This window comes from Oryzias latipes, chromosome 23 (genome assembly GCF_002234675.1).
Source record: "Oryzias latipes chromosome 23, ASM223467v1".
NCBI lineage: Eukaryota > Metazoa > Chordata > Actinopteri > Beloniformes > Adrianichthyidae > Oryzias > Oryzias latipes.
In genome coordinates, this window is record NC_019881.2 from 3,306,663 (window position 1) to 3,334,288 (window position 27,626).

At 42.7% G+C, this 27,626-nt stretch overlaps 1 protein-coding gene across 1 annotated transcript in view; it reads left to right on the plus strand.

Moving 5' to 3' along the window:
* The first annotated feature begins 4,376 nt into the window (after window positions 1–4,376).
* Window positions 4,377–27,626, plus strand: part of LOC105357032 (calponin homology domain-containing protein DDB_G0272472) — a 43,856-nt gene continuing 20,606 nt past the window's right edge. The window contains exons 1-4 of the mRNA XM_023952568.1: window positions 4,377–4,829; window positions 4,930–4,997; window positions 17,696–17,818; window positions 17,906–17,974. Coding sequence (XP_023808336.1) covers window positions 4,956–4,997; window positions 17,696–17,818; window positions 17,906–17,974 — 234 coding nt within the window. The 5' untranslated portion in view covers window positions 4,377–4,829; window positions 4,930–4,955. The remainder of the gene's footprint in view (window positions 4,830–4,929; window positions 4,998–17,695; window positions 17,819–17,905; window positions 17,975–27,626) is intronic.

Below are 27,626 nucleotides of genomic sequence, written 5' to 3' on the forward strand. Positions count from 1 at the left end.
GGGGGTGTCAGGGGCTGTAAGCTAGCAGGAGAGGGTGTCAACAGAAAGCTCGCTCAGTAACGAGGATGGGAAGGGAGGGCGGGGTTGTTCCGTCTCGCCTACAACTCGGAGGCAATTTTTTAATGCTGCTTTCATCGCCGCGCGCTCGATTCCTGTCCAAAAATGCCACATGTGTCTGTGTACATCTCCTTTCCAATGCATGGAAGACCCGGAGGATGTTGAGAGATCGAAACCAGTTATTAAATTAATCTCGTCAAAAGCATCGGTAATACTTTCTCATGTAGTTATTCAGAGATTCTCCCGAACACTTCTGCTGCAGGAGCTGCACCTGAAGGAGAGCTGGCTTTCTCAATGTTTCCGACTCTCTGTAACCCAGTTTAAAGACTTACTGTCCTGTATTAACACGAGAAGGAAAAAACAAAAATGAGAAAAATATAATAAAGTTCAGGAGACCTGAGCAGGCTGCCTCCCCAGTCCTGTGGCAGCTCCCCTGTCTCTGCCCGCCACCCAGCCTCCCGGGGACGGCGTAGCAGATCGTAAGACGAGATTGAGTCACTGAACATGTCACATGTCCAAAGATGAGTCCCTGATTAGTAGATGCGACGCGGCGACCTTGCCAAAGTTCACATAGTTAAACTTTGGCTGGGCCCGGTTGCTGTAAACATGTTGCTGCAGGACCGACACGCCGCGCCCGACACTCAAATCACGCCGCGGGACCTCAGATCGCGTCTGTACAGTTGACTTAACACTGAAACCGGCCACCTCTGAATTGCATTCAGTGTGAACGTAGCTTTATGAATTACTGCCACTCTGCAGAAACTATGTCCAAGAAAACAACACAGGTTTTTTTCATTTTGGCCAAAAACTGCATAAATATAATTAAAAGACGAGCGGGAACACTTTGAAAATACGTCAAAAGATGATCAGAGTGGAACTTCAAGCATGCAAAATGTTTTCATATGTTTAAACACAGAACAGATGGGTCTGTGGAGACTGATGAGCGAGGAAAGCATCTCAATGTTAGGTTTTTACCCTAAAGACTGGTTCATTTTGCTGGCAGAGGAGGAGCAAACGTCTTTCTGTCATCAATAACAATGTCAGATTTACATTTTATTTGTACCCCTTTTAAAAGGTGTCTGTCTCTGCCTCTGCAGAAAAGTAATTGACCTTAAACATCGTCATAAAAGTGCATTTTATTTATTTGCACTAAATGGACACAAAACCAGAAAGGATGATCAAGCTTTTTTTAGAGAGTTAAAACATTTCAATATAAAAAAGAGCAGCCCTTCAAAACTCACAAATCCTTTTAAATCTGATGACAATAGAAATGAACAGGTGGTTCTTCAGTGGCAGATAGTAAAAATCTGTGGTGTTTGGATTTCAGTTGGCAGCAGAGTTTCTACCACGTAGTGTCCGGGTTCCCTCCATGTCTGCACGGGTTTCTGTTTTAACCCACAGCCCAAAAACATGCATGTTGGGATAATTGGGGATTACAGATTAGGCTCCATTCCAGATTCAGGGGGACATTGAGCTCAGGCTTGTGTATACAGCATACAAACAAATGGCCCTCATACTCATCCTGCCCTCAGAGAGATTGAGGTGATTAAGGTCAAGGAATTGTGGCATTCCAAAAGTCTACCACATTTACAACATTACTGTCTGTCGGATAGTTTACATTACAGGATCTGTCAGACATTAGCACGCTTCCGCAAAAAGGGTCATTTACAGCTGTACACATCTTGCTGCATGCAAATACATGTATATATAAGTATATAAAATATATATATATATATATATATATATATATATATATATATATATATATATATATATATTCTTTTTTTTTTTATTGTGGGCAATAAACAGCTACTCACTGCCAGTTATCAGATACCCTGCAGGAATAATAAGATGGCCAAAGGAAGAGATACAGAAAACACGAAAGCTCCTCACCATGCATGGAGGGTTCCATCCCAAATCCAGCACTCTGAGACTGTATGCTAGCCGCAAGGAAGGAGGCCGAGGACTAGTGAGCGTGGAAGCCACCATCCAGGATGAAACATCCAAGATGCATGAGTACATCAAGCTCAAGGCCCCAACTGACAGTGTGCTCAGTGAATGTCTCAGGCAACGGAGAGCAGAGAATACAGTGCTGGAGGACAGATCCTCATGGGAGGACAAACCCCTGCATGGGATGTACCACCGGACCATAACTGAAGTGGCTGATATCAAGAAGTCCTACCAATGGCTAGAAAGGGCTGGCCTACAGGACAGCACTGAGCACCAGTGCCATAGAGGCTCAGATCTACCACACCAGACAAGACCCAAGGTGTAGATCTACCACACCAGACAGGACCCAAGGTGTAGATCTACCACACCAGACAAGACCCAAGGTGTAGGCTGTGCAAAGAGGCGCCTGTAAAAACAAATATATATATATATATATATATAGTTTATATATATATAGTTTTTGTTAAAGTCGCTAAGGTTTGAACAAAACAAATGTATCAGAAAAACAAAATAAATGTAATTTAAGCCCTTTTGCAGGAGACAGTTAAGTATCATTAGATATAAGTCTTAAGATAATTCTTATAATATACTTTTTCATGAAAAAAGGGGATTCACCTTACTGTCTTATATTTGTCAACTCACTAATGTCTCCTTTTATTTGACGTACAACAGGCAACCTTTTGTCTTCTGAATAGAACTTCGTCTAAAGAGGGCTTAAAAATGTAGGCAGACTAAGCCAACTAACAGACCTAACTGACCCAACTGTCCCTGCCCATGTGGAACTGTAAGGTTTTGTGAAGTCCGTCTAATGCTACGAACAGACCGGGCATGTGATGCTTTTACCATATGGTGTTCACACTGGACTGTCGCTACCCGATACTAGTGCATGAATGAACCTACAGTTGGAAGAGGTTTGGAGGGAAATGTCAAAGCAGTGCAAATCCAGTGAACCTCACTCCAGGCCTTTTCTTTCACAGCTCTATTCAGAATATATGAAAGACTTGGTTTCATGGAATTCCAGCCGGGCCAGTACCGTCTCAGAAAGTGATAAACTCTGACGAAGAACGTAATGTACTTCCACAAGTCAGTGCCCTATTTTACTGGGACCATCATCCTTTAGTGTGGCCTCTTTAGTTTGGACCAAGCAAGTGTGACATCATCCAAGAAAATGGTTCACTTCCTGTTCCAACCAGTTGAAGTTAACACAGTCAACATTTTTCACAATACTGACGCCACCATGTTGGAGCCGGATGATGTCAGCAAGCAATGATTGGACTAATTTAGTGTGGTTCACGGCTGCTGAGGCACTGATGTCATCAGTCAGATTTACAGACGTATGAACCCTACAGAGTAACTTAGTCACCATTTAATTAGCAACAGTTAAAGTGGGATTTTTTTTTCATTTTCATTTTTCTTCAGTTTACAAACTTTAGCATAGAAAAAAAGCACCAGAATTGTTATTCTTGACTTACTTTAACTAAAAAAGAAGTCTGTGCGCCACTCCTCCTGAAGAGACACATGAACAACCTGTTTGTAGACGTCTTCCTTTTCTTTCTTCAGTTTTAAAAGTCTCTCTGTCTCCATGGTGATCACTGCCAGAGACGTGTCTTCACAAACTCCTGAGTTTGGCCAAAAAAAACCTCCATTTAGAAAATGATGCCAAACAATATTAAGGATTAACTGGATGGCTACACTTGACTTGCTACCACTAATTCTATTATTCTATAGCCGCGGTGTCACATTCTTTAGGATCACCAACGCCCTCTGCCTTTAGGCAGGCGTACTGCGGGCCTCACCTAGTGTATTTCTAATGCACGTTTTTAGTGTATAAAAACCAAACCTAAACAAAGGGTTGAATGCTTGACAGCATGAGTAACAATCTGACACCAATGTTATCAGACTGTTGGCGAGAAAAAGAAACATGAATAAAGAATAAAGCGTCTTTTATGACAATTAAGAGGAAATTCGTAGATTCACTTCTTTTTTTTTACCAAAGGAACAATGAAAACCCACACAGAAAACAGTAAGTAAGACATGTTTAAAACATAATATTTAACTTTTGATGATAAAAAAGTGTATTCATTTTATTTAATGTATGTATTTTTTAGCTATATTTTGCAGGTGAGGCCTGGTCCAGTTCTTATATACAGGTAACAGTTGGAGTTGGAGTTCTGGTGACGTTAACAAAGGCCAAACAAGCAGAGGATCTGAGGAAAATTGACTAGAAGAGGTCCAAATGTGCCAGTTTGACAAAAATAACTGAACTGAATTCCATTTTTAATTGTGTTATTCTTACCAGTCTTTATTTAAACACACATTTTCACCCTGGTGTGAGATTTCACCGTCATTCTTGCTGCTTCACATTGTGAGAGCAGAGCGGTAAATGTGAATATGAATCACAGCAGCGTCCCCATCAGCAGAAACCTGTTGGCCCTTCTGATGACAGGACTTTAATGAATCTAGCAACAATCAGAGCTCGTTTCACTGGATTCAAAGGTCTTAATTAAACATTGTTTGGAGGATACATTAAAAGAACGAAACTAAACATCCTGGCAAACTGCCACAGGCACCCAGTTGTTTTGATTGTCATCTTTTGACCTTGCCTTTTTATTAGTAGAAGGGTGGCACTTCTGTCACTGCACTGTGGAAAAGTCTGAGGATGGAGCAGCATGCCATCACTGCTCAGAACCTCCAGAACCCCGTCCCAGCCAGGACGTCCCTGTTGGAGCTGAAGACGGATTAAGAGTGGATCAACCACACAGAACCCTCTGGAGTGGAGAGGAGACGGCTCATGACTGATAGGAAACTATTTTAAAAATAAGGTTTTAACTCCTTTAATATGACCTGCTTTTTTTTAAATACCTGCTTTTTTTTTAAATACAAGGTTTATTCTGAGTTAAGTTATAAATGTTTGTTTAACAGGCCCAGCACACCCATCCTCAGTGAAGATGAGTCACATGAAGCAGTTTAAGCGGATTCCCATGTCAAAGGTGGGTAACGTCTTCCTTACGTGAGATTGTTGAATATTGGATTAGGTTGCCCAAGATCAAGTTTTTTGTACACGGTTACTTTCTACAAAAATGACCATGATCCTTCAGGATCAAAGATAAAAACCCAACAAATCTTCCAGCCATCTTAATGTGCCATGTTTATAAAAAGGTTTCGGTTGTAACAGCAGAATTTTTTGCCTCCGAAATTATTTTCATTTTTAAATCTACAGTGATTTTTAAAAAGTAGATAATTTTCTGTTTGAAATATAGACTAAAGTTTCATATTTTTTTTGTCTAAAGTTTTCTTTTCGTAGTTCTTTGTTTAGTCCTTTTGTCACATGGTTTATATTCACCATAAAGGAAGTGCTACAATTAAATGAATTGTTTTCAAAATATTTGGGATGGATTTGAAGTATGATTAGAGAACTATGTATTTAAAGGGCCTATGCTTTTCTTAAATCTTTCAGAGTAAACCATATTCACATATTATTTTATGAAACGTTAGTTATTTTTCCTGAGTGAATTTAGGACGGAATTAAAGCTACAAGTAGCATTTAGCGGGCCCGAGCACGTGCGACCGCCTGGCACGAGCGACCGCCCCGTGAGCAACGCCCTGCTCGAGCCATTCTCGTCGTTTTTTCTTGTCCATTCTGGAGCTCCAAGCTATTGTTAATACGACAGCAGCCTGGGGGGGGGGGGGGGGGGGGGCTGTCATCTGTTGCCTTAAGGGACAAAGACTTTTGCATATAGCATGAAAAAAATTCAAGCAATGATGATAATTGCTATCACTGTCCCTAAGGATGAGAACAATAGAACTCATTCAATTTCCACTACAATGTCTAGATGAGTGTCAGCTATGTCTGATAACTTGGCCAATTAGCTGGACCGGGATCTTGCAAAGTGCAGGTGGTTAACGTCCAGTGTGATGAGTCTGTGGACGGCAACAGTACAGCATAGCTTTTGGTTTCCACAAGAGAAGAACTCCTGACACATCTGCCCTAACAGACAACTACAAGAGGAGTTGAAATGTATAACACGGTGAAGGAGTTTTTGTGCAGAAAAAGGTACAATTAGAAAAGCTGGTAGCAGTGACTGCAGATGGGACTCCTGCTATGATCAATAGACAAACAGGTTTCATCACTCACTGTAAAGCTGACCCAGACTTTCCAAAATGTCTGCATTACTGCTGCGTCATTCACCAGCAGGCCTTATGTGCAGAAGTGATTGGCTCTGGACATATAATGACTCTTATTCTGAAAATCGTAAACAACCTCAGCTGCAAAGCAAAACAGCACAGGATTTTTAAGGTGCTATTGGAGGAGATGTCTGTTGAATATGGTGAATATGAACATTGTGAATCTGAACTTGCATTCTTGACTGACATTACTGGAAAACTAAACCACTTGATCTGCGAGCTGCAAGACAATGGCAAAACTATTTTTTTTTGACCAGCCTGCCTGAGCCAGTGTTTTTCTTGTGGGGATCTTTTCTGCCAGGGCTTGTCAGCTTGGTCAGTGGATGTTGCTGCAGTTGTCTACCTTGCTGGGACAGCTGGAGTTAAACACAGCAGCTCACGGCTCTGAAGTGGACCCCGTTGCTGTCCCAGTCTGGATGGGCACTGTGGCGATGTTCCAATGGCCAGGCTGGCTCCTGGTATAAAGAGATTCCCAAATACCATTTCCTAACCGCAGAGCCAAGGATGTGTTTACATGTTTAGGTCAAAAATGTGATGGACAGCTTCATGTTGTCTAAACATGCCACCCTGTTATTAATCCAGTTGATATGGTTCTCCATCTGTGTCTAGGTGATAGAAAAGCATTTTTTTTTATATTTAGAGCTCTAAGCAAACAAACAGTTGTCTATATAAAAGAGCTTTTACAATTGTGCACTTTTAGCAGGTCTCTGAGTTCATGTGACCAATGTATGGTGGATTTTCACAGACCTTGTTTAAAACTGAAGGTGAGAGAGACTTAGAGAAATGGCTTCATTGTTCTGGAGTTCTTTGTTTCATCCACAGAAGTGTAGAATTGGTGATTGATTTTGAAAAGCTGCTGAAAAAAGTATCTTTTTCAAATTGCAATTTCTAACTTGGGTTTTACATTTTGTGTTCCATTTTTTGTGCTTTAATTGGGAAGCATTTGTTATTTGTTTGGTGTTTTTAAGGTTCTGCAAATATACACATCATTTTTTAGAGACATTTGTTATCAGTTGTGTTTGTTGATTTGTAGTTTAATTTCATTGGATGTATAGATGTCGTGTGGGGGGGAGGCTCGAGAGCAGGTAGGACCCAGGCGCAGAGACGGGAGGCAAACGGGTTCAGGGCAAGTGGGTTTATTTAACTAACAAAAAGCGCTGCAGAGCAGGATGACAAAACTAAAAACAAAAACTTACTGTGGCATGGCAAGGGACATGGACGCCAGACAAGAAGACGTGATCAACATGAGCAGAAGTTAATGGACCAGCACAGGAGGAAGGCAGAGACAAGACTTATATACAGACAGGGCAGACAAGACACAGGTGAACACGATTAGGGCAGATGGGGACCAAAGGAAGTAAAACTCAAGAAACATGACAAGACAGGAAACCTTTCAAAATAAAACAGGAAACAGAACCAAACAAGACAGAACAAGAACTAAAGCGAAAAAAAAGACAACAAACTGAAACCATGACAATAGAAAGGAAAAGAAGTTCAAACATTGATTATAAAAAAGGATATAAGAGATAAAAAAAAAAGAAAAAGGAAAAGAAAAAAGATAAAATATTGATTTAATTGCATTTTGAATGAATAAAAAACAATGATTAATAGAATCAGAATCAGGAATCAGAAAAAGTTTTATTGCCAGGTTCAGTAGAGCGCACTTTACAAAACGAGGAATTTGACTTGGTGTATAGTGCAATTAAGAATAAGTTAAAAATTAAGTTAACAACAACAACACACTATATACAGTAGAGTAAGGTGAATTAAAGTGGGAGCACAGATGGGCTGGGATGGTGGGGCCTGTAAGTGGCACCGACAGTCCTTTGGTGGGCGGGGGGTGGAGGGGGGGTCACCTGGGGGAGTTGGGGTTCTGTTCAGCAGGCTGGCTGCAGTGGGGAAGAAGCTGTTCTTGTGGCGCGAGGTCCTGGTCCTGATGGACCGGAGCCTCTTGCCAGAAGGGAGGGGCCGAAAGAGATTATGTCCTGGATGAGAGGGGTTGGCTACAATCCTGGCTGCCGCCTCCTGGAGATGTGCAGCTCCTGGAGAGACGGGAGGTGGCAGCCGATCACCTTCTCTGCTGAGTGGATGACGCGTTGCAGCTTGGCCTTGTCTCTGGCCGTGGCCGCAGCGAACCAGACTGTGATGGAGGACGTGAGGGTGGATTCGATGATGGCGGTGTAAAAGTCTACCAGCATCTTTTCAGGGAGGTGAAACTTCTTCAGCTGCCTCAGGAAGTACATCCTCTGCTGGACCTTCTTAGTGATGGAGCTGATGTTCTGCTCCCACTTGAGGTCCTGGCTGATGATGGTTCCCAGGAAGCAGAAGGACTCCACAGAGGTCACCGGGGAGTCACAGAGGATGACAGGGGGGAGGGGGGCTGGGGCCTTCCTGAAGTCCACTGTCATCTCCACTGTCTTCAGAGCATTAAGCTCCAGGTTGTTAGCGCTGCACTATGACACCAGCCTGGCTATTTAACTCCTGTAGGCCGACTCATCTCCGTCAGAGATGAGGCCGATGAGTGTGGTGTCGTCAGCAAACTTCAGGAGTTTGACAGACAGGTGACCAGCTGTGCAGCTGTTTGTGTACAGGGAGAGTAACAGGGGTGAAAGGACACAGCCCTGGGGGGATCCGGTGCTTGTGGTCCGAGTATCTGAGACGAGCTTCCCCAGCCTCACATACTGCTGTCTGTCCGTCAGGAAGTCTGTGATCCACCTGCAGGTGGAGTCAGGCACATTCATCTTGGAGAGTTTTTAATACTAAAGATGTATGAAAGACATACCGAAAAAATATGTCTTTCAGTGTTTAACTGGCTGTCTTTGGATTATGCATGCCTGAGTAATGGCCATTCTTACTTCTCATCTCTCTGTTCACTGCTTGCTAATTTACATAGCAGGGGTCCCAGCAGGAGGGGGCGGGGTTGTAACACGACTCCTTCAGCAGAGCCAGGCTGAGAGAGGCTTTGACATGTGAGATGTTAGATGTAAGAATGCCAGATGTTAGAATGACCAGTTCATTTTATATCTATGAAAATATTCAGGTAGCTATGGGACATGTTCAGCTTTAGGTCTGTGAAAATTGGTGTCGATTGTTGAAACATAAGTTACCATAAAAGAATGTTTGTTTGGAGTCTAGACAGATTTAACACAGGTTTTTGGATGAAAAGGATTTTTTATAAATCATCTGTTACACTTTTAAGTCTGAAAAAAATATGGAAGGCAGCAAACACAGATCCCTACCGTTTTTAATCTTTTTGTGCTGATATTTGAAAGATAAGTTATGCAAAAAAATAGGTGTTTGCAGTTTTGCCTAAAAAGACGTTTTCGGACCTTTTTGGATGAAATGTTGAATAAAAGTTCACCTGTAACTTCAATAATTCTGAATTTTTTTAGGAAGCAGTAGCACATAAATGCCTATGAAAGTTGAATTCTTGGTGCTGATAACCTAAACATAATTTATGCTAAAAATCTTTGTTCAGTCCAAAATTTCATTAAAAAAATCAAGTGATGAAGTTTCTCGTAGACCCTATAGTGTTACATATCAAAGCTGGAGGTTATTAAAGGCATCTAATTCTGAAATCTCAGCTTCCTGAGACAAACGGCTGATTTATAATAAATTTCTATTATTTGGGTGCACATAATCGACCACTTCCTGTTACGCAGGCACCGTCAGGTGTACACCCATGAAACTTTACATGATGAGAGAAGACCCTTCTGAGTATCTCCAGTTTTAATTTCATGCACATCGGACAAAGCAAAGAGAAAATACAGGGCAGAATGTGCCCCATGCAATAACTAGGTGGCGCTATAGAGCTCGTCCAAGATTGTCATATCCATGGGTTCAGAATAGAAGCTTCATCATATCCATTGAATTTCAGTGAGATTGGACAAGGAATGTGCACGTGAGAGCAACTTTTGTGTGCATAGCGAGATGCCCAACTTTGCCGCTCTGTCACGACCACACCCCCGCATTGAAAGTTATGGTTTTTTGTCAGAGTAAACTTCAATGGCTTTTCAACAGGTGGACGTCATTTTCAGGTGTGTCGGCTCATCCTACTCGGAGTAGTGATGCTCCAAGTAAAACATGTCATTTCCTCTTGCCAGCAGGTGGCGCTACACTTTTTCCAGATTTTTTCACTGCAGATGTGTTCAGAGTCAGACTACAATCATGCATATCAATTTTGGATCAGATTGGATTTTGCATGGCTGAGTAATGGCCATTTTTCTTTTCATGGCGTGTTTTCGAAACGACCTCCAATTTTGACGCGCCGCCATGGTCACAAACATCCATAAAAACTTAAAAGCTTCGCAATTTAACATCGGACATGTGTCTAGTTTACACAACCAAAGTTTGAAGTCATTACTCCAAAATCTCTAGGAGGAGTTCGTTCTAGAGCGAGGCCTGCAAATGTCCAAAATGAAGCAAAAATGACATATTGACCTCAATATATCAGACTTCCTGTGCGAGTGACAGGTGGGTCCTTTCAGACTTTTTTGTAGGTCTCCATCTGAAGAACATGCCCTGTAAAAATCAAGCTTGTACGTTAAAGCGTATGCGGGGCGTCGGGACAAAAGTCACTGTAGGTGGCGCTATCGAGCCGTTTTTGTGCGCCCATGCCAATCTCCTATAAAATACGAAATTTTTCGCGACTCCTGATGTGTGTGCCAAATTTGGTGAGTTTTGGGGTATGTTAAAGGCCTCAAAAAGGCGACTCTTCCGGTAGAATAATAATAATAATAATTAAAGCTACAAGTAGCATTTAGCGGGCCCGAGCACGTGCCACCGCCTGGCACGAGCGACCGCCCCGTGAGCAACGCCCTGCTCGAGCCATTCTCGTCGTTTTTTCTTGTCCATTCTGGAGCTCCAAGCTAATGTTAATATGACAGCAGCCTGTGGGGGGGGGGGGGGGGGGACTATAATCTGTTGCCTTAAGGGACAAAGACTTATGCATATAGCATTAAAAAAAAATTCTTAAATCTAAGCCTCGTTTAGACCTGCTCATTTTCTCATCAAGTAGAAGAAGGTTTTTATCAGATTAAGAAACAAGCAATGATGATAATTGCTATCACTGTCCCTAAGGATGAGAACAATAGAACTCATTCAATTTTCACTACAATGTCTAGATGAGTGTCAGCTATGTCTGATAACTTGGCGAATTAGCTGGACCGGGATCTTACAAAGTGCAGGTGGTTTAACGTCCAGTGTGATGAGTCTGTGGACGGCAACAGTACAGCATAGCCTTTGGTTTCCACAAGAGAAGAATTCCTGACACATCTGCCCTAACAGACAACAACAAGAGGAGTTGAAATGTATAACACGGTGAAGGAGTTTTTGTGCAGAAAAAGGTACCATTAGAAAAGCTGGTAGCCATACCTGCAGACGGGGCTCCTGCTATGATTGACCGACAAACAGGTTTCATCACTCACTGTAAAGCTGACCAAGACTTTCCAAAATGTCTGCATTACTGCTGCGTCATTCACCAGTAGGCCTTATGTGCAGAAGTGATTGGCTCTGGACATATAATGACTCCTATTGTGAAAATCATAAAAAACCTCAGCTGCAAAGCAAAACAGAACAGGATTTTTAAGGTGCTATTGGTGGAGATATCTGCTGAATATGGTGAATATGAATATGGTGAATCTGAACTTGTATTCTTGACTGACATTACTGGAAAACTAAACCACTTGATCTGCGAGCTGCAAGACATTGGCAAAACTATATTTTTTTATTGACCAGCCTGCCTGAGCCAGTGTTTTTCTTGTGGGGATCTTTTCTGCCAGGGCTTGCCAGCTTGGTCAGTGGATGTTGCTGCAGTTGTCTCCCTTGCTGGGACAGCTGGAGTTAAACACAGCAGCCTCACGGCTGTGAAGTGGACCCCGTTGCTGTCCCAGTCTGGATGGGCACTGTGGTGATGTTCCAATGTTCAGGCTGGCTCCTGGTATGAAGAGATTCCCAAGTACCATTTCCTAACCGCAGAGCCAAGGATGTGTTTACATGTTTAGGTCAAAAATGTGATGAACAGCTTCATGTTGTCTATTGATGTAAGTTTAAACCTAAACATGTTTCCCTGTTACTAATCCAGTTGATATGGTTCTCCATCTGTGTCTAGGTGATAGAAAAGCATTTTTTTATATTTAGAGCTCCAAGCAAACAAACAGTTGTCTATATAAGAGCTTTTACAATTGTGGACTTTTAGCAGGTCTCTGAATACATGTGACCAATGTATGGTGGATTTTCACAGACTTTGTTTAAAACTGAAGGTGACAGAGACTTTGGAGAAGTGGCTACATTATTCTGGACTTCTTTGTTTCATCCACAGAAGAGTAAAATATGTGATTGATTTTGAAAAGCTGCTGAAAAATGTATCTTTTTAAAATTGCAATTTCTAATTTGGGTTTTACATTTTGTGTTCCATTTTTTGTGATTGTATTAGAAAGATTTGTTATTTATTTGGTGTTTAAAGGTGGTACATATTGTATATACACAATCTTCTTAGAGACATTTGCTATATGTTGTGTTTGTTGTCGTTGTAGTTTAATTTTATTGGATGTATTGAAAGGAAATGAAAAGAAGTTGCAGCATTGATTAAAAAAGCATAAAAGAGACATTTACTGTCTGATGTTACATCTGTAGGAGTGTACTGAGGCTGGGTTTTGTTTTGGAGCACATTCATATATTTTGTTTGTAAAAAAAAAAAAGATAAAATATAAAGTTAATTGTATTTTGGATGAATAAAAAAGCAATGATTAGTGCTAAGGATGTATAAAAGACAAACAAAACAAAGGAAATTGCTGTAATTTAGTGTTGAACTAGGCTTTCTAACTGTTCTACTTTCTGTCTGCCACTCCTGGCTAATTTACATGTGAGCACACAGCCGGGGGTTGGGGGGGGGGGGGCTAACTCCACTCCTGCAGCAGGGGAGACTGATGAAAAGCTTGAGGATGTAAGATTGAATAAATAAAATCCTAGAGTTGACCAGTTCATTTTATAAATGTAAATATTTTTTATTTTGGTGCTGATAAACTAAACAGAAGTTATGATAAAAATATTTGCTTGAGTCAAAATGTCCAAAAATTTGCTTTCAGCACAATAGGGTGATTAAGGTGGTTAAATGTTTCTCGTACGTATAGTGCTGCTTTTCAAACATGGAGCTTTGTAGGACGCATCTAATTCTGAAATCTCAGCTTCCTGAGACAAACGGCTGATTTCCTATGAAGCTTGATTATATGATCATGCTTCATGATCATTTATGAACATATATAGCTCGTCCAAAATTGTCATATCCATGGGTTCAGAATGGAAGTTTCATCAAATCTATTTAATTTCAGTGAGATCAGACAAGGAATGTGAACGTGAGAGCAACATTTGTGCATGGCGAGATACCCAACTTCGCCGCTCTGTCACGACCACACCCCCGCGTTGAAAGATTTGTTTTTCATCAGAGTAAACTTCAATGGTTTTTCAACAGGTGGACGTCATTTTGAGGTGTGTCGGCTCATCCTACTTGGAGCAGTGATGCTCCAAGTAAAACATGTCATTTCCTGTTGCCAACAGGTGGCGCTACACCTGTTTCGGATTTTTCCACTGCAGATGTGTTCAAAGTCAGACTACAATCATGCACAACAAATTTGGATCAGATTAGATTATTTATGGCTGAGTAATGGCCATTTTTCTTTTCGTGGCGTGATTTCGAAACGACCTCAAATTTTGATGCGCCGCCACGGTCACAAACAACCGTAAAAACTTAAAAGCTTCGCAATTTAAGATCGGACATGTGTTTACTTTACAAAACCAAAGTTTGGAGTCATTGTTCAAAAATCTCTAGGAGGAGTTCGTTCTAGAACGAGGCCTGCAAAGGACCAAAATAGAGCAAAACTGACATATTGACACCAATATAGCAGACTTCCTGTGCGACTGACAGCTTGGTCCCAAGAGACTTTTTTGTAGGTTTCTATCTGATGAACATGTCCTGTAAAAATCAAGCTTGTATGTTAAAGAACATGGCGGGGCTCTCAAAAACAAACATGGTAGGTGGCGCTATTGAGCCGTTTTTTGTTCACCCATGCAAGTGCTGTGTATCTAAGTTGGAGATATGTAAGAGGCCTCTCATTCTGAAATCTCAGCCTCGTGATACAAACGGCTGATTTTTTATGAATTTTTAATTATCTGACTGCAACGCAATCAACCACTTCCTGTTTGGCACTGGCTTGCGCAGGCACCGTCAGGTGTACAACCATGAAACTTTAGACGATGAGAGAAGACCCTTATGAGTATCTCCTGTTGTAATTTTATGAATGTCGGACAAAGCACAGAGAAAAGATAGGTCAGAATGTGACATAAAATGTATTTGTCAATATCTAGGTGGCGCTATGGAGCTCGTCCAAGATTGTCATATCCATTGGTTCAGAATGGAAGCCTCATCACCTCTATTGAATTTCAGTGAGATTGGACAAGGAATGTGCACGTGAGAGCAACTTTTGTGTGCATGGCGAGACGCCCAACTTCGCCGCTCTGTCACGACCACACCCCCGCATTGAAAGTTATGGCTTTTTATCAGAGTAAACATCAATGGCTTTTCAACAGGTGGACATCATTTTGAGGTGTGTCGGCTCATCCTACTTGGAGCAGTGATGCTCCAAGTAAAACATGTCATTTCCTTTTACCAGCAGGTGGCGCTACACCTGTTCTGGATTTTTCCACTTCTGATGTGTTCAGAGTCAGACTACAATCATGCATATCAATTTTGGATCAGATTGGATTTTGCATGGCTGAGTAATGGCCATTTTTCTTTTCATGGCGTGTTTTCAAAATGACCTCCATTTTCGACGCGCCGCCACGGTCACAAACATCCGTAAAAACTTAAAAGCTTCGCAATTTAACATCGGACATGTGTTTAGTTTACAAAACCAAAGTTTGGAGTCATTATTCACAAATCTCTAGGAGGAGTTCGTTCTAGAGCGAGGCCTGCAAATGTCCAAAATGGAGCAAAAATGACATATTGACCTCAATATATCAGACTTCCTGTGCGAGTGACAGGTGGGTCCTTTCAGACTTTTTTGTAGGTCTCCATCTGAAGAACATGCCCTGTAAAAATCAAGCTTGTACGTTAAAGCGTATGCGGGGCGTCGGGACAAAAGTCACTGTAGGTGGCGCTATCGAGCCGTTTTTCTGCGCCCATGCCAATCTCCTATAAAATACGAAATTTTTCGCGACTCCTGATGTGTGTGCCAAATTTGGTGAGTTTTGGGGTATGTTAAAGGCCTCAAAAAGGCGACTCTTCCGGTAGAATAATAATAATAATAATAATAATAATAATAAACATTCGAATTACAATAGGGTCCTTGCACTCCGTGCTCGGGCCCTAATAATAAACATTCGAATTACAATAGGGTCCTTGCACTCCGTGCTCGGGCCCTAATTAAGACGGCTCGATCTCTTGTGAGTATCGCCCATTTCAGGACCTAAACCTACAGCCGGCCTTGGCAGTGTCTGCATGTCTCCCTTAAACAAACATATGGATGTACATATGGTAGAAACACAAGGAAAGCGTTTAGCCAACCACTGCTAGCTGCATGGAGAAAGTGGGTGTCTGCAGTAGCGGCTTTAGGCACGGGCCGTACGGGTGATTGCCCGGGGTGCAAATTTAAAGTGGGGTGGCGGCTGAGTGCTCGGAAACAAGCAACAAGGAAAAAGATCTGTGCCACCAAAGTTAGGAATGGTCTGAAACCTGGGAATTGGCGCCCCCTGCAGCTGCACGCCCTCCCGTGCCGCAAGGAAAGGGGAGGGGTGACGGGCGAAGGCGAGTGCAGCTAGATTGCGCAATACCTTTATCATTGCTAGAATGTCTTTCTTTATTAACTATTGTAGACATTTTTCTTCTATGCCTTTATTTTTCACATAAAGGTATTTTTGACGTCTGCCTGTCATTAAGTTGGTGTCAGTAACATATTTGACATCAAGACAGCAGGTAATGCAGGCAGTAAGTCAGCTGCACTTTATGAGATCAGAAATAAACTATAAATCATTTGTTCATGAACGTATTGAGGATTTTTACTGGGGATGTCGCACAAAGATGCACAGAGATATGGAAAATGCCAAATATTTTGGAGTAATCCCACTGATGAGTTCTATGATTTAGTTTTTAATGTTTCATAAGACCTAAAAATAATATTAACGATAACAGGTTTTACAAAAAAAATCAAATCCCTCTGATCTGTTTCACAAAGACACACAAAGAACATCACACACCAAGCAGAAACTGAACTTATTGCTAAAAATGATGCAGACAAAAGAGAGAGCAAAGAAACGGAATAATTGGATTTGTTATTAACAATTCCAGACTTTGTTTTTTTTTCTGCACTATGTTGATATTTGTATAATTTTAACAGAATATATTTTCATGTATAGCAAAAATATACATTATTAAAGGTTTAACTTGATTTATCATAGATTAATATTCCTTTCTGTTTTTAATCATATTTATGTTCAAAAAGTTACATTTTAAAGTTTTAAAAGTTGTAAAAGTTTAGCTTTAGTGTGTTCAATAAATGTTTGTTTTGTTCGGCCAGTAAACTAATGCCTGTTTTGGATTTATGCGACTGAGTTTGATACCCCTGTAATACAAGTTTTTAAAATTCATGCATTTTGGGTGTAAAATGGTCAAATAAACATTTGGAACAGAAAAGGATCTCGTCAAATTTGTATGTGTGCGTTGGGGGAGGGTTTACTTGTCCTAGTAGTAAGTTATTGTATAGCTCTCACTGGGTGTGTGTGTAAGCCTAGGGGCCGAGCTGGAAGGGGCTGGTCTTCACTTTGTGATGTCACAATGTGAGGAACCACCTCGTTTTTTGTGCATTGGGAGGGGCCGGTGCTCAGAGAGCAGGTTTTTGGAGGAACCCTCAGAAATGTTTGAATGGATCAAAATACCGCTTTGGGGTTGTTTTTTGTGAGGAATTAACATTATAACACACTTAAAAGCTCAAAAAAGTTCATTTAGCATGATGTAGGACCTTTGAAATATGAATGGAGGCTTTGTTTGGATTTTTGATTTCTTGTTTTAGTTTCTTGCTGGCTCATAGGTAATGGAAGGGCACAACTATCAATGTGTCACGTGTAAGACCCTAAAAAAACAAAATAATCTACTAAATCCAACGAAAAATAACAATTTCCTATACTACAAGTGATAAGGATATCTAAAGTTCAAAGATATCATCTCAATGACTTTTTTTTTTTTTAAGTCCAGTGTTGATGCCTGCCAAACATCTGGTCTTAACGTCCATGGAAGCTCTGTATGAGGCCTAACTGCATTTTAGATGTGATTATTGTGGAAGCCCTCGTTAATTCCTTATACACATGGGTTATGTTGACGCAATGTCGGATGAGAGCTCAGCATCACACCTGGAAGAGATGCAGGCATGCCTGAGTGCACAGTTCGAGTCCTGCAGACCTCTGGACCTTCTGAGAAGAAAAGGTTCCCTTAAATGATCTGCTTTTCTGGTTGTAGTCCATGAGGAGCTTGTGTAAAGAGGAAGACTATGCCTTTCTGGGAATTTCAGCAAGCACAATGAAGGAAACCGCAGGATTGGCTGCTCTGGAGGATCGCTGGAGAGATGAAAAGGAGAGGCGGGTAAGACATGCGGGAGAGGTGCTACCCCTGGAGAAGGAAAACAACGCAGAGGATGCAGGACTGTGCAGCTTTTTGTGTGTTTTCCAGGTCCGTAGGCAGTTGGAACGGGAGAAGCAGGAACAAGACCGAGTCCGGGCAATCGAGGAGAGCAAGAAGGTGAAGATTCACTCCACCAGTCTGTGGGTCGGCAGCGCCGAACCAAAAGTTCAAATAAATGACATCAGTTCTGCATTAGCAGCTCATGCTTGTTTGTCCTGAGAGGTTTGCCTAACACACACTGGCTGAACTTAGCAGCCACACAGCAGTAACTGAAGCCAATTGATGTAATGATGGATTATACTGGCTCTGATTAGAACACCTGAGACATCTGGTTAAATAGAGAAATGTCTTTCTTTTTTTTTTAGAATATAACCAAGTATTCCAGGCTTTCTTTAATCAAAATACTAAAGCAGCATAAAAGCTGCATTTGTGAAAAGGACATCATTTCAGGGTGGATGTCACTCAAACAACCATGATTTAGTCTTGTGGTTTACTAAAACATGAATCACATCAGGCTTTATAATAAGAAATGACTTTTTTAAAATAGGTAGTAGTGATTTTCCATTTTTCACCCGTGTTCTTGTGTCAAATTAAAGATAGGAGTGAGTCAAACTAACACTGTTGGAGTCAAACCCTGAAGGTTATTGTGGAGCTCCAGTATTTGAAAACACGATTACTTGTTTTAAACAAAGGAAAGATCATTCATGATGGATGGTTGGAAAATCAGGAAAACCTTTTGTTGTCTTTTCATTATTTGAAAGACCCTAAGGAGGAAACAGGCTTTTTTAGTGTTTCTTTGATCTTTATTATATATGACAGTAAAAACGGTATTATCACAATATATCATTATATATTAAAGATCCTATATTATGCTGTTCTTAAGCTGTACAGACTAAACTATTCATATAGATGATAATATATTACCTCTGCACACCAAAAAAAAACAACGATTTTTTTAATGAAACATTAAGAATTTTTGCAGCTCATTTCCAACCAGGAAGTAAGACGACTTGATCTCAAAGGCTCCGCCTTTCGCTACTTGTGGGTGTCGCCCATTTTATGACGTCAACCTAGAGGTGGCCTCGGCAGTGTGTCTGCGTTACGCCCACAAAAACCAACAACATCCGACCGTGTCCCCGGGGTGCCGGCTTCCTGGGCCCGGCGGTGCTCTCTCCACGCGGGGAGGGGGTTCACATTACACCTGAGCCAGGGGTGTTCGTGTCCCTGGGGGGTGGGTTCTGGTCCTTGCCCCTGAGCGCTGGGCCCCGCCAAATTTCCAAATGTGGCCGAGCCTGGTCAGGCCATGTTTACAACACCCCTTGTGGCCCCCTTTTTCCCCGGGGTGCCCCCCTCCTGGGCGGGGGCGGCGGGCCCCTGCTTTGCTCCTCCCTGGACCAACCGTGGGCCAGGTGGGTGGCTGCCTGGAGTGCGGAGCGGGTGTCCCTTGGGGGGTCCTGGCTCGTACCTGGGGTTGGGGCGGGGGGATGCCCGGAACTCCTGGGTGGTGATGGGGTGCTCGTCTGGGGCTGTGGGCTTTCTTCTCCGGTGGGGCCCTGCGTTGGGCTCTCCCGGCGCGGCGGGGGGGATGCTCTCCTGGTTTGGCTGGGGCGGCGCCCTCTTTCCCTCCGTGCCTCCCTGCTCTCTGGCTCTGGGGGCCTTGCGGCGGTCCTGCTGGCCCTGGCCTGGGTGGCGGATTTGGTCGCCCGGGGGGCGGTTGTTCCCTGCCTGCTCCCGTGTGGCGTTGGGGGGGTTCCGGCTGCCGCTGCTGCTGTGGCGGGGGTCTTGGGGTGGGGATGGCTGGGCACTCTCCCTCCTTCTTTTCACATTCCACCATCCATTTTAGAAGAACATAAACACTCACCTGAGCACAGGTGTTAGCTCACCTTTGCACTAACAGTTTGCATGACTGAATGACTGAAATATTTCACACTAGTTGGTTTTAAGGCATAAGTATGTGTGTGAACACTATCTGTTTTGTGTACATGTTGACTTGTTGACATGTGGACATTTTTGTAGCTAGCAGGTGTGTTGATAACATTTGAGTGTGTGTGTGGACAGGCCCCGCCCTTTTGTACTACATTTGAACATTACCGTAATGATAAACAACCAGTAAACTTGTTGCTTTATGCTGCTTCATGGTCTTATCCCCCCTCCCCTCCTATTATCACCCTCCTACCCCCCCCCTCTAACATCCCTCTCTCTTCTTCCCTTCTTTCCTTTTCCGAGATGTCAGACTATTTTGACTGAAAACTTTAAAGCTGACATCATAATGTAAACCCATTTGTTCCAGCTCAGTGGCCCTGTGGTAGAGTGTCTGCCCTGAGGCTGGGGTTCTATGAGTTCAATTCCATGGCTGAGTCAGACCAAATTTGGACCTCCTTGACACTCAGCATGAAGGGGTTGGATTGGGGGGTATTGGGTAAAGCCTGCAGCTCATTGCTCCTCCAGGGGATGGGGCAAATGCAGAGAACAAATTTCACGCACTTAGGTGTGTGTGGCAAGGGAATTTGACTTTAAGCTGTTTCCATTTTGAGTTAGCATTTCTGTTAGTGGCCAATTCTTTTGCCCTGACATTTCTGCATCAAATAAAGGTCAGGTTCAGTGTTTCATTAGACCAGCCAGCTCCAATCAGGCTAATGGAAAGAGTTGAACAATAAAGCAGACAGGCACCAGAGGGACACTCGATCAATGAGTTTTAGTTTTCCGTCAAAGCTTCTTTCATAGCTGCAGGGAAAATCTGATTAACTTCCATGGAAATGCAACTCTGGCCTCCTGTCAAGAGCTCCAGGCTTATCAGATTTTTTGAACTGCACGCTCACATGCACACAGCAGCAGCAGAAATACACTTGGCCTTTTGGAAACAGCTGTTTTGGGGGGCGTTTTTTTCATCCAGATAATTCCCAGCATGCAGTTTTCCAGAATAGATGGTCAACCTTATGGACGTGAAAGGCAGGCAAAGCAGTTGTGGAAGCTGACGCCTCATTTTTGACAAGTGTGTGTGGGGTCAACGAGGGACAGGAGCTGCCGATGATTACAGTTATCCTCACAGAGGACAATCAGTCGCACTTTAGTGTGGAATGTCATTTCCACTCAGCTCCTACCCGTCTCATGCATGCACACAGAAACCTGCCCAGGTCAGGCCGTACACCCCCCTCGGTTGGTGGTTGGTGTGCAACCTAGATTCTGGTGCTTGTAGCCCACACCTCGTGTAATCTTTGGGTCAAATGAAATTTAGGAAAACCCAGGTTATGTTTAACTAACCTGCTACGCACTGTTTGGAAAGCAACAACTGTGAAAAAGTTGGAGGATGGGTGTGGTCATGTGACCTGTGAAGTTCCTTTGTGCTGACTTAAAGCTTGTTTATTAGCTCTGCAAGTGTCAAAAACATTTGCCAAAAACATGACATAATCAACCCTTGGAAAAAAGGATTTTCATAGTTTTCCTCCAGGCTTTAAAATGGAGACAGAGAACTCCGATTACGTGATCATGTGGTTCCATGAAGAGGAGCAGCCATAATCAAAACTATTGTCTTTACTGTGCTAAACTCTGTGATCATCTTGTTTGTTTTCTGAGATGGACGCATCCTCAAACGCAGCATGTGTAAGTCTTGTGGCTGCACCAAGAAAGAAAGAATTCAGTGATCCTGAAAAATGACCTTGTTGACACGACAGCAAATCTGCTGGTCCACTGTAACCTCTGAATCTATTTATAAATACTCCTAATCCCAGTTTAGATTCTCGGCATTGTCGCAAATTCTGAATAAACACAGCGAAAAGGTGCTCTCACTATGCAATGTAGTTTTCCAAATGGAGCGCTCCCTACTTATGTGCAGTTCGGATTGACCAGTACGGGTGCTGCAGCTTTTTGGGTTGTCCGGACCCCATGGAGGGCCTTGCTGCAAGCATGAAGCACGCACTTACCCCTTGAACAGCGTTACCCTGTGCAGTATGCAAGGGGGGGGTCATAAAAGACTATAGAAAAAGTACCTGCCTCTCACCTACTTCACCCTTGGTTGTTATTTAAGTGTTCCCTACATGTCGCCCACAGCATGACCACAGAAAAAAAATACGTATGGACATGATCTATCTGTGGCCTCACTCAGGTTTACAACCTTGATATTTTGTGTTAGGGCCACCAGCGTGCCAATTTTTCACCTGCAATGAGCCCATATACACCCGTGAGGGCAGTTGTGACGAAGGCTTTGTGAAGGTGCAGCTTTTTGCTTGTTTCATACCTGGAGGGAAAGTCTGATATGGTGCTGGATTTGGGCACCCTGAGACTGTATGCTAAAGAAGGAGGCCGAGGCTAAGTGAGCGTGGAAGCCACTATCCAGGATGAAACATCCAAGATGCATGAGTACATCAAGCTCAAGGCCCCAACTGACAATGTGTTCAGTGAATGTCTCAGACAATGGAGAGCAGAGGATACAGTGCTGGAGGACAGATCCTCATGGGAGGACAAACCCCTGCATGGGATGTACCACCGGACCATAACTGAAGTGGCTGATATCAAGAAGTCCTACCAATGGCTAGAAAGGGCTGGCCTACAGGACAGCACTGAGCACCAGTGCCATAGAGGCTCAGATCTACCACACCAGACAAGACCCAAGGTGTAGATCTACCACACCAGACAAGACCCAAGGTGTAGCTCTACCACACCAGACAAGACCCAAGGTGTAGATCTATCACACCAGACAAGACCCAAGGTGTAGATCTACCACACCAGACAAGACCCAAGGTGTAGCTCTACCACACCAGACAAGACCCAAGGTGTAGATCTACCACACCAGACAAGACCCAAGGTGTAGATCTACCACACCAGACAAGACCCAAGGTGTAGATCTACCACACCAGACAAGACCCAAGGTGTAGATCTACCACACCAGACAAGACCCAAGGTGTAGATCTACCACACCAGACAAGACCCAAGGTGTAGATCTACCACACCAGACAAGACCCAAGGTGTAGATCTACCACACCAGACAAGACCCAAGGTGTAGATCTACCACACCAGACAAGACCCAAGGTGTAGATCTACCACACCAGACAAGACCCAAGGTGTAGATCTACCACACCAGACAAGACCCAAGGTATAGATGTACCACACCAGACAAGACCCAAGGTATAGATCTACCACACCAGACAAGACCCAAGGTGTAGATCTACCACACCAGACAAGACCCAAGGTGTAGATCTACCACACCAGACAAGACCCAAGGTATAGATCTACCACACCAGACAAGACCCAAGGTATAGATCTACCACACCAGACAAGACCCAAGGTGTAGATCTACCACACCAGACAAGACCCAAGGTGTAGATCTACCACACCAGACAAGACCCAAGGTGTAGATCTACCACACCAGACAAGACCCAAGGTGTAGATCTACCACACCAGACAAGACCCAAGGTGTAGATCTACCACACCAGACAAGACCCAAGGTGTAGATCTACCACACCAGACAAGACCCAAGGTGTAGATCTACCACACCAGACAAGACCCAAGGTGTAGATCTACCACACCAGACAAGACCCAAGGTGTAGATCTACCACACCAGACAAGACCCAAGGTGTAGATCTACCACACCAGACAAGACCCAAGGTATAGATGTACCACACCAGACAAGACCCAAGGTATAGATCTACCACACCAGACAAGACCCAAGGTGTAGATCTACCACACCAGACAAGACCCAAGGTGTAGATCTACCACACCAGACAAGACCCAAGGTATAGATCTACCACACCAGACAAGACCCAAGGTATAGATCTACCACACCAGACAAGACCCAAGGTGTAGATCTACCACACCAGACAAGACCCAAGGTGTAGATCTACCACACCAGACAAGACCTCAAGGGGTATCTGTGCAAAGAGGCGCCTGAAACAATCCAGCACATAACTGCAGGGTGTAAGATGCTGGCAGAAGATGAAGAAGATGAACTGGAAACCCCAAGGTCAAAATGGGAAACACCTCCGAAGGTGGTAGAGAATGAGAGGGCAAAGATCCTGTGGGACGTCCAGATCCAGACTGATAGAGGGTAATGGAGAACCAACCAGACATTGTAGTGGTGGACAAAGAACAGAGGAAAGCTGTTGTGGAGGATGTGGCAGTGCCAAGAGATGGGAACATCAGGAAGAAGGAACATGAGAAACTGGAGAAATACCAGGGACTCAGAGAAGAACTGGAGAAAGCCTGGAAAGTGAAGGTGACAGTGGTGCCTGTGGTAATTGGAGCACTCGGGGCAGTAACCCCCAAGCTGGAGGAGTATGTTTGTGGTTTATGTTAGAATAACCCAGACACTGGCTTTCTTTTGGAATTAGGCAACATGGTTCATGACTGTATTTTGGAAGCAACTCTTTTTGAAGTGTTTTGAAGGTGATTTGATTTCTTTGATTTTTTTTTAGTGTCTTGACTTGTTGAATTGACACACATCTTTCTTTTGTTTTTCTTCTGAATCTTGTCAAAGAAGAAATCTCACACCCTTTAAAAAGTGAAATGTTTTATTCTTTTTTTAAATTGTCTTTGTATTTTTTGTGGCAGATAATTCTGACGTGCTTCATGCATTAATGTTAAAATACTTGGATCGACTCAATCTTCAAATTTCAGTTTTTTTATTTGCTGAATAATGGATTAGATGAATCTCTCTCATTATTTCCAGCAATAATTCTGTTGTATGTTTTATGTGTTTTTCCCTAAATTTCATTACAGTAATTTAGACATGAAACATGAAGGAATTATACAATAAGCAGAGTGCTTGTTTTCCATAGCTGACTTAACTTTATGTAAAACTGAGATGTAAAACTTTACTTTTTATCTGTCCATCTATTAGGAAATGCAAGGATTCTATTTCCCCACAATTCTGTTTAAAATGTAGATTTTTGGGTCACACTTTGGTTTATATTCTAAATCTGATTTATGAATTACAAAACAACAACGAAAACCTGAAAATTCAGAAAAATCTGTGTTTTCATTCGCTAATAAGCAAGTTAAGATAAACCAACGTAAACATTTAATGCAGTAGAGATGCAACAATTTGGTTCAATGGTGTAACACACGGTCTGTCATCTGTCTGTCATCTGTCTGTCATCTGTCTGTCTGTCATCTGTCTGTCTGTCTGTTGTCTGTTGTCTGTCATCTGTCTGTCTGTCTGTCTGTCTGTCATCTGTCTGTCTGCCATCTGTCTGTCTGCCATCTGTCTGTCTGTCATCTGTCTGTCTGTCATCTGTCTGTCTGCCATCTGTCTGTCTGTCTGTCTGTCTGTCTGTCATCTGTCTGTCTGTCTGTCTGTCTGTCTGTCTGTCATCTGTCTGTCTGCCATCTGTCTGTCTGTCATCTGTCTGTCTGCCATCTGTCTGTCTGTCTGTCATCTGTCTGTCTGTCTGCCATCTGTCTGTCTGTCTGTCATCTGTCTGTCTGTCATCTGTCTGTCATCTGTCTGTCTGCCATCTGTCTGTCTGTCTGTCTGTCTGTCTGTCTGTCTGTCTGTCTGTCATCTGTCTGTCTGTCTGTCATCTGTCTGTCTGTCATCTGTCTGTCTGTCATCTGTCTGTCTGTCTGTCTGTCTGTCATCTGTCTGTCTGTCATCTGTCTGTCTGTCTGTCTGTCTGGCGGTCTGTCTGTCTGTCTGTCTGTCATCTGTCTGTCTGTCATCTGTCTGTCATCTGTCTGTCTGCCATCTGTCTGTCTGTCTGTCTGTCTGTCTGTCTGTCTGTCTGTCTGTCTGTCTGTCTGTCATCTGTCTGTCTGTCTGTCATCTGTCTGTCTGTCATCTGTCTGTCTGTCATCTGTCTGTCTGTCTGTCTGTCTGTCTGGCGGTCTGTCTGGCGGTCTGTCTGTCTGTCTGTTTCAAACTTTTTTTTCATTATTCTTTAGAGCATATCAAAAGTAAATGTGTGTTGGTTCCAAAGCCACACACACATTTTCATTCCCTAAAACATTTACCACATGTGGGAAACATCTGGACCAGATGAAATGTCGAGATACAAAACCTGCAAATTAAGCGTTTCATTAAACTTTCATTCTGGAGAAGATTTCTTTAGGATAAAGTCAGTTTTGCACAGATTTGTAGTAGGAACTGTTATTTACCAATTTGTTATGAAATTATCGCTACAAGACCAAATCATTGTTTTGGTCCCTTTCATTCCATCAAGATTCGGTCTAGTGAAGGAAAATCCTGGAAACAGGCAGTTATTAGTGATGCTAAAATCCACTGCATGAAGACGTGAGCTAACTCCTCATATTTAGCATTGGGGTAAACATGTTCCTGCTACCCTGTTATGGCTGTGTGGATTTGCTCCTTGAAGCAGTAAAACAGCTGTAAAGTAAATACTAGACCAGACTAACATTTTGATGGGCTGCCTGACGATTCGACTTCAAAAAGTGTCCTTTGAAAATAGGTTAATACATATGTTAAGACATATGTAATCATCCGTCCATCTTTCCTTTTCCCTTATTCTCCTGCCCGGGATCATGGGAGATCCTGGATCCAATCCCAAATACTTCAGGGTGGGGGCAGAGCTTACCGCCTTCAGTCCATCACATAGACAGACTCACTCAGAGTTAAAAACACAGGCAGCACCCTGTGAATGTGCAAACTCCAAACTAAGAAGCAAACTTTTTTTTTGTCTGCTTGTTCATCACGTTTGTATAAACCTGATTTTAATGATTGTATTTGTGGCAACTTTACATATTTTGTTTTTTATTTTTTTAAGATTTCTAAAATTGTTTTTTACTATATTTTATTATTATTTTTTATTATTATTATAGTTCTTTTTAATGTATTTTTTTTCTCGTTATTTGACCTGGATAGTACCATTGAGATCCATTGAGATCTCTTTTTCTATGGAGTCCTGGCCAAGGGACACACTTTGGACATTTCTTACAAATTTGAAAAACATTAAAAAGTTAAAACCAGCGACGGATTAATGATTTCCCATCCAGGACCTTCAATAATGTGAAGTGAGATTTGGGAGTTAAATGGTTTTATATAGAGAATTCCATTCTGCAGGTGCTTCATATAAAAAGCCACCTTTTCTGTTTGGACACTTGGGATTGAGACTGAATAGACATTCTGGGAATGGAGGGCATAGGCTCCATCAGACCTCTGCTGAAGAGCCACACTCAAATATGGGAGGAGCAGTCCAAAGAGGCCCCTGAGGCCCTGTGATCCTAAGAACTGCTATGGCAGCCCAACCAGCTTCTAAGCCTTTTTAATGAATAAAAGCACATCATAATCTGTCTCTGCTTCACTTGTTTGTGAACAGCAGTCAAATGTTGTCAATGTTTAAAAAAGCATAGAAGTTGTTGCCCTTTGGTCATTTTTCCCCCCTCTCTACACTGCATCTTTGACTCCTCCCCCCAGCATGAGGAATAATGCCTCATCAGACTCCAATCTGCACGCTTTTTTATTTTTTTGCTAATTTGACAAAATTCCAAACTTGTAGTTGAATCTGAAGTTCAGACATAGGACTAGATAATCAGTCTCATGTAAGAAGACGATGTAGTGATGGATATTCTGGGGGAGGAGTTGAGTGAGAGTGGGGCTGTTGATTTTGCTGGGGTCATCAGGTGGGCACCGCCCTTCAGGTGTTTCTATGGTTGACCCCTTTACACCTCCAGAGGGCTCATCGGGAACACCTGGCATCCCAGGTGGATCCCCCACTCAAGCTGATGCTTAATAACCCAGACGACGGTCCTCCTCATCCATAACCAGCAATGAGCTTCCTCTGCAGCCCTGAAGAACAATTTAAAAACCTGCAGCTGAGCG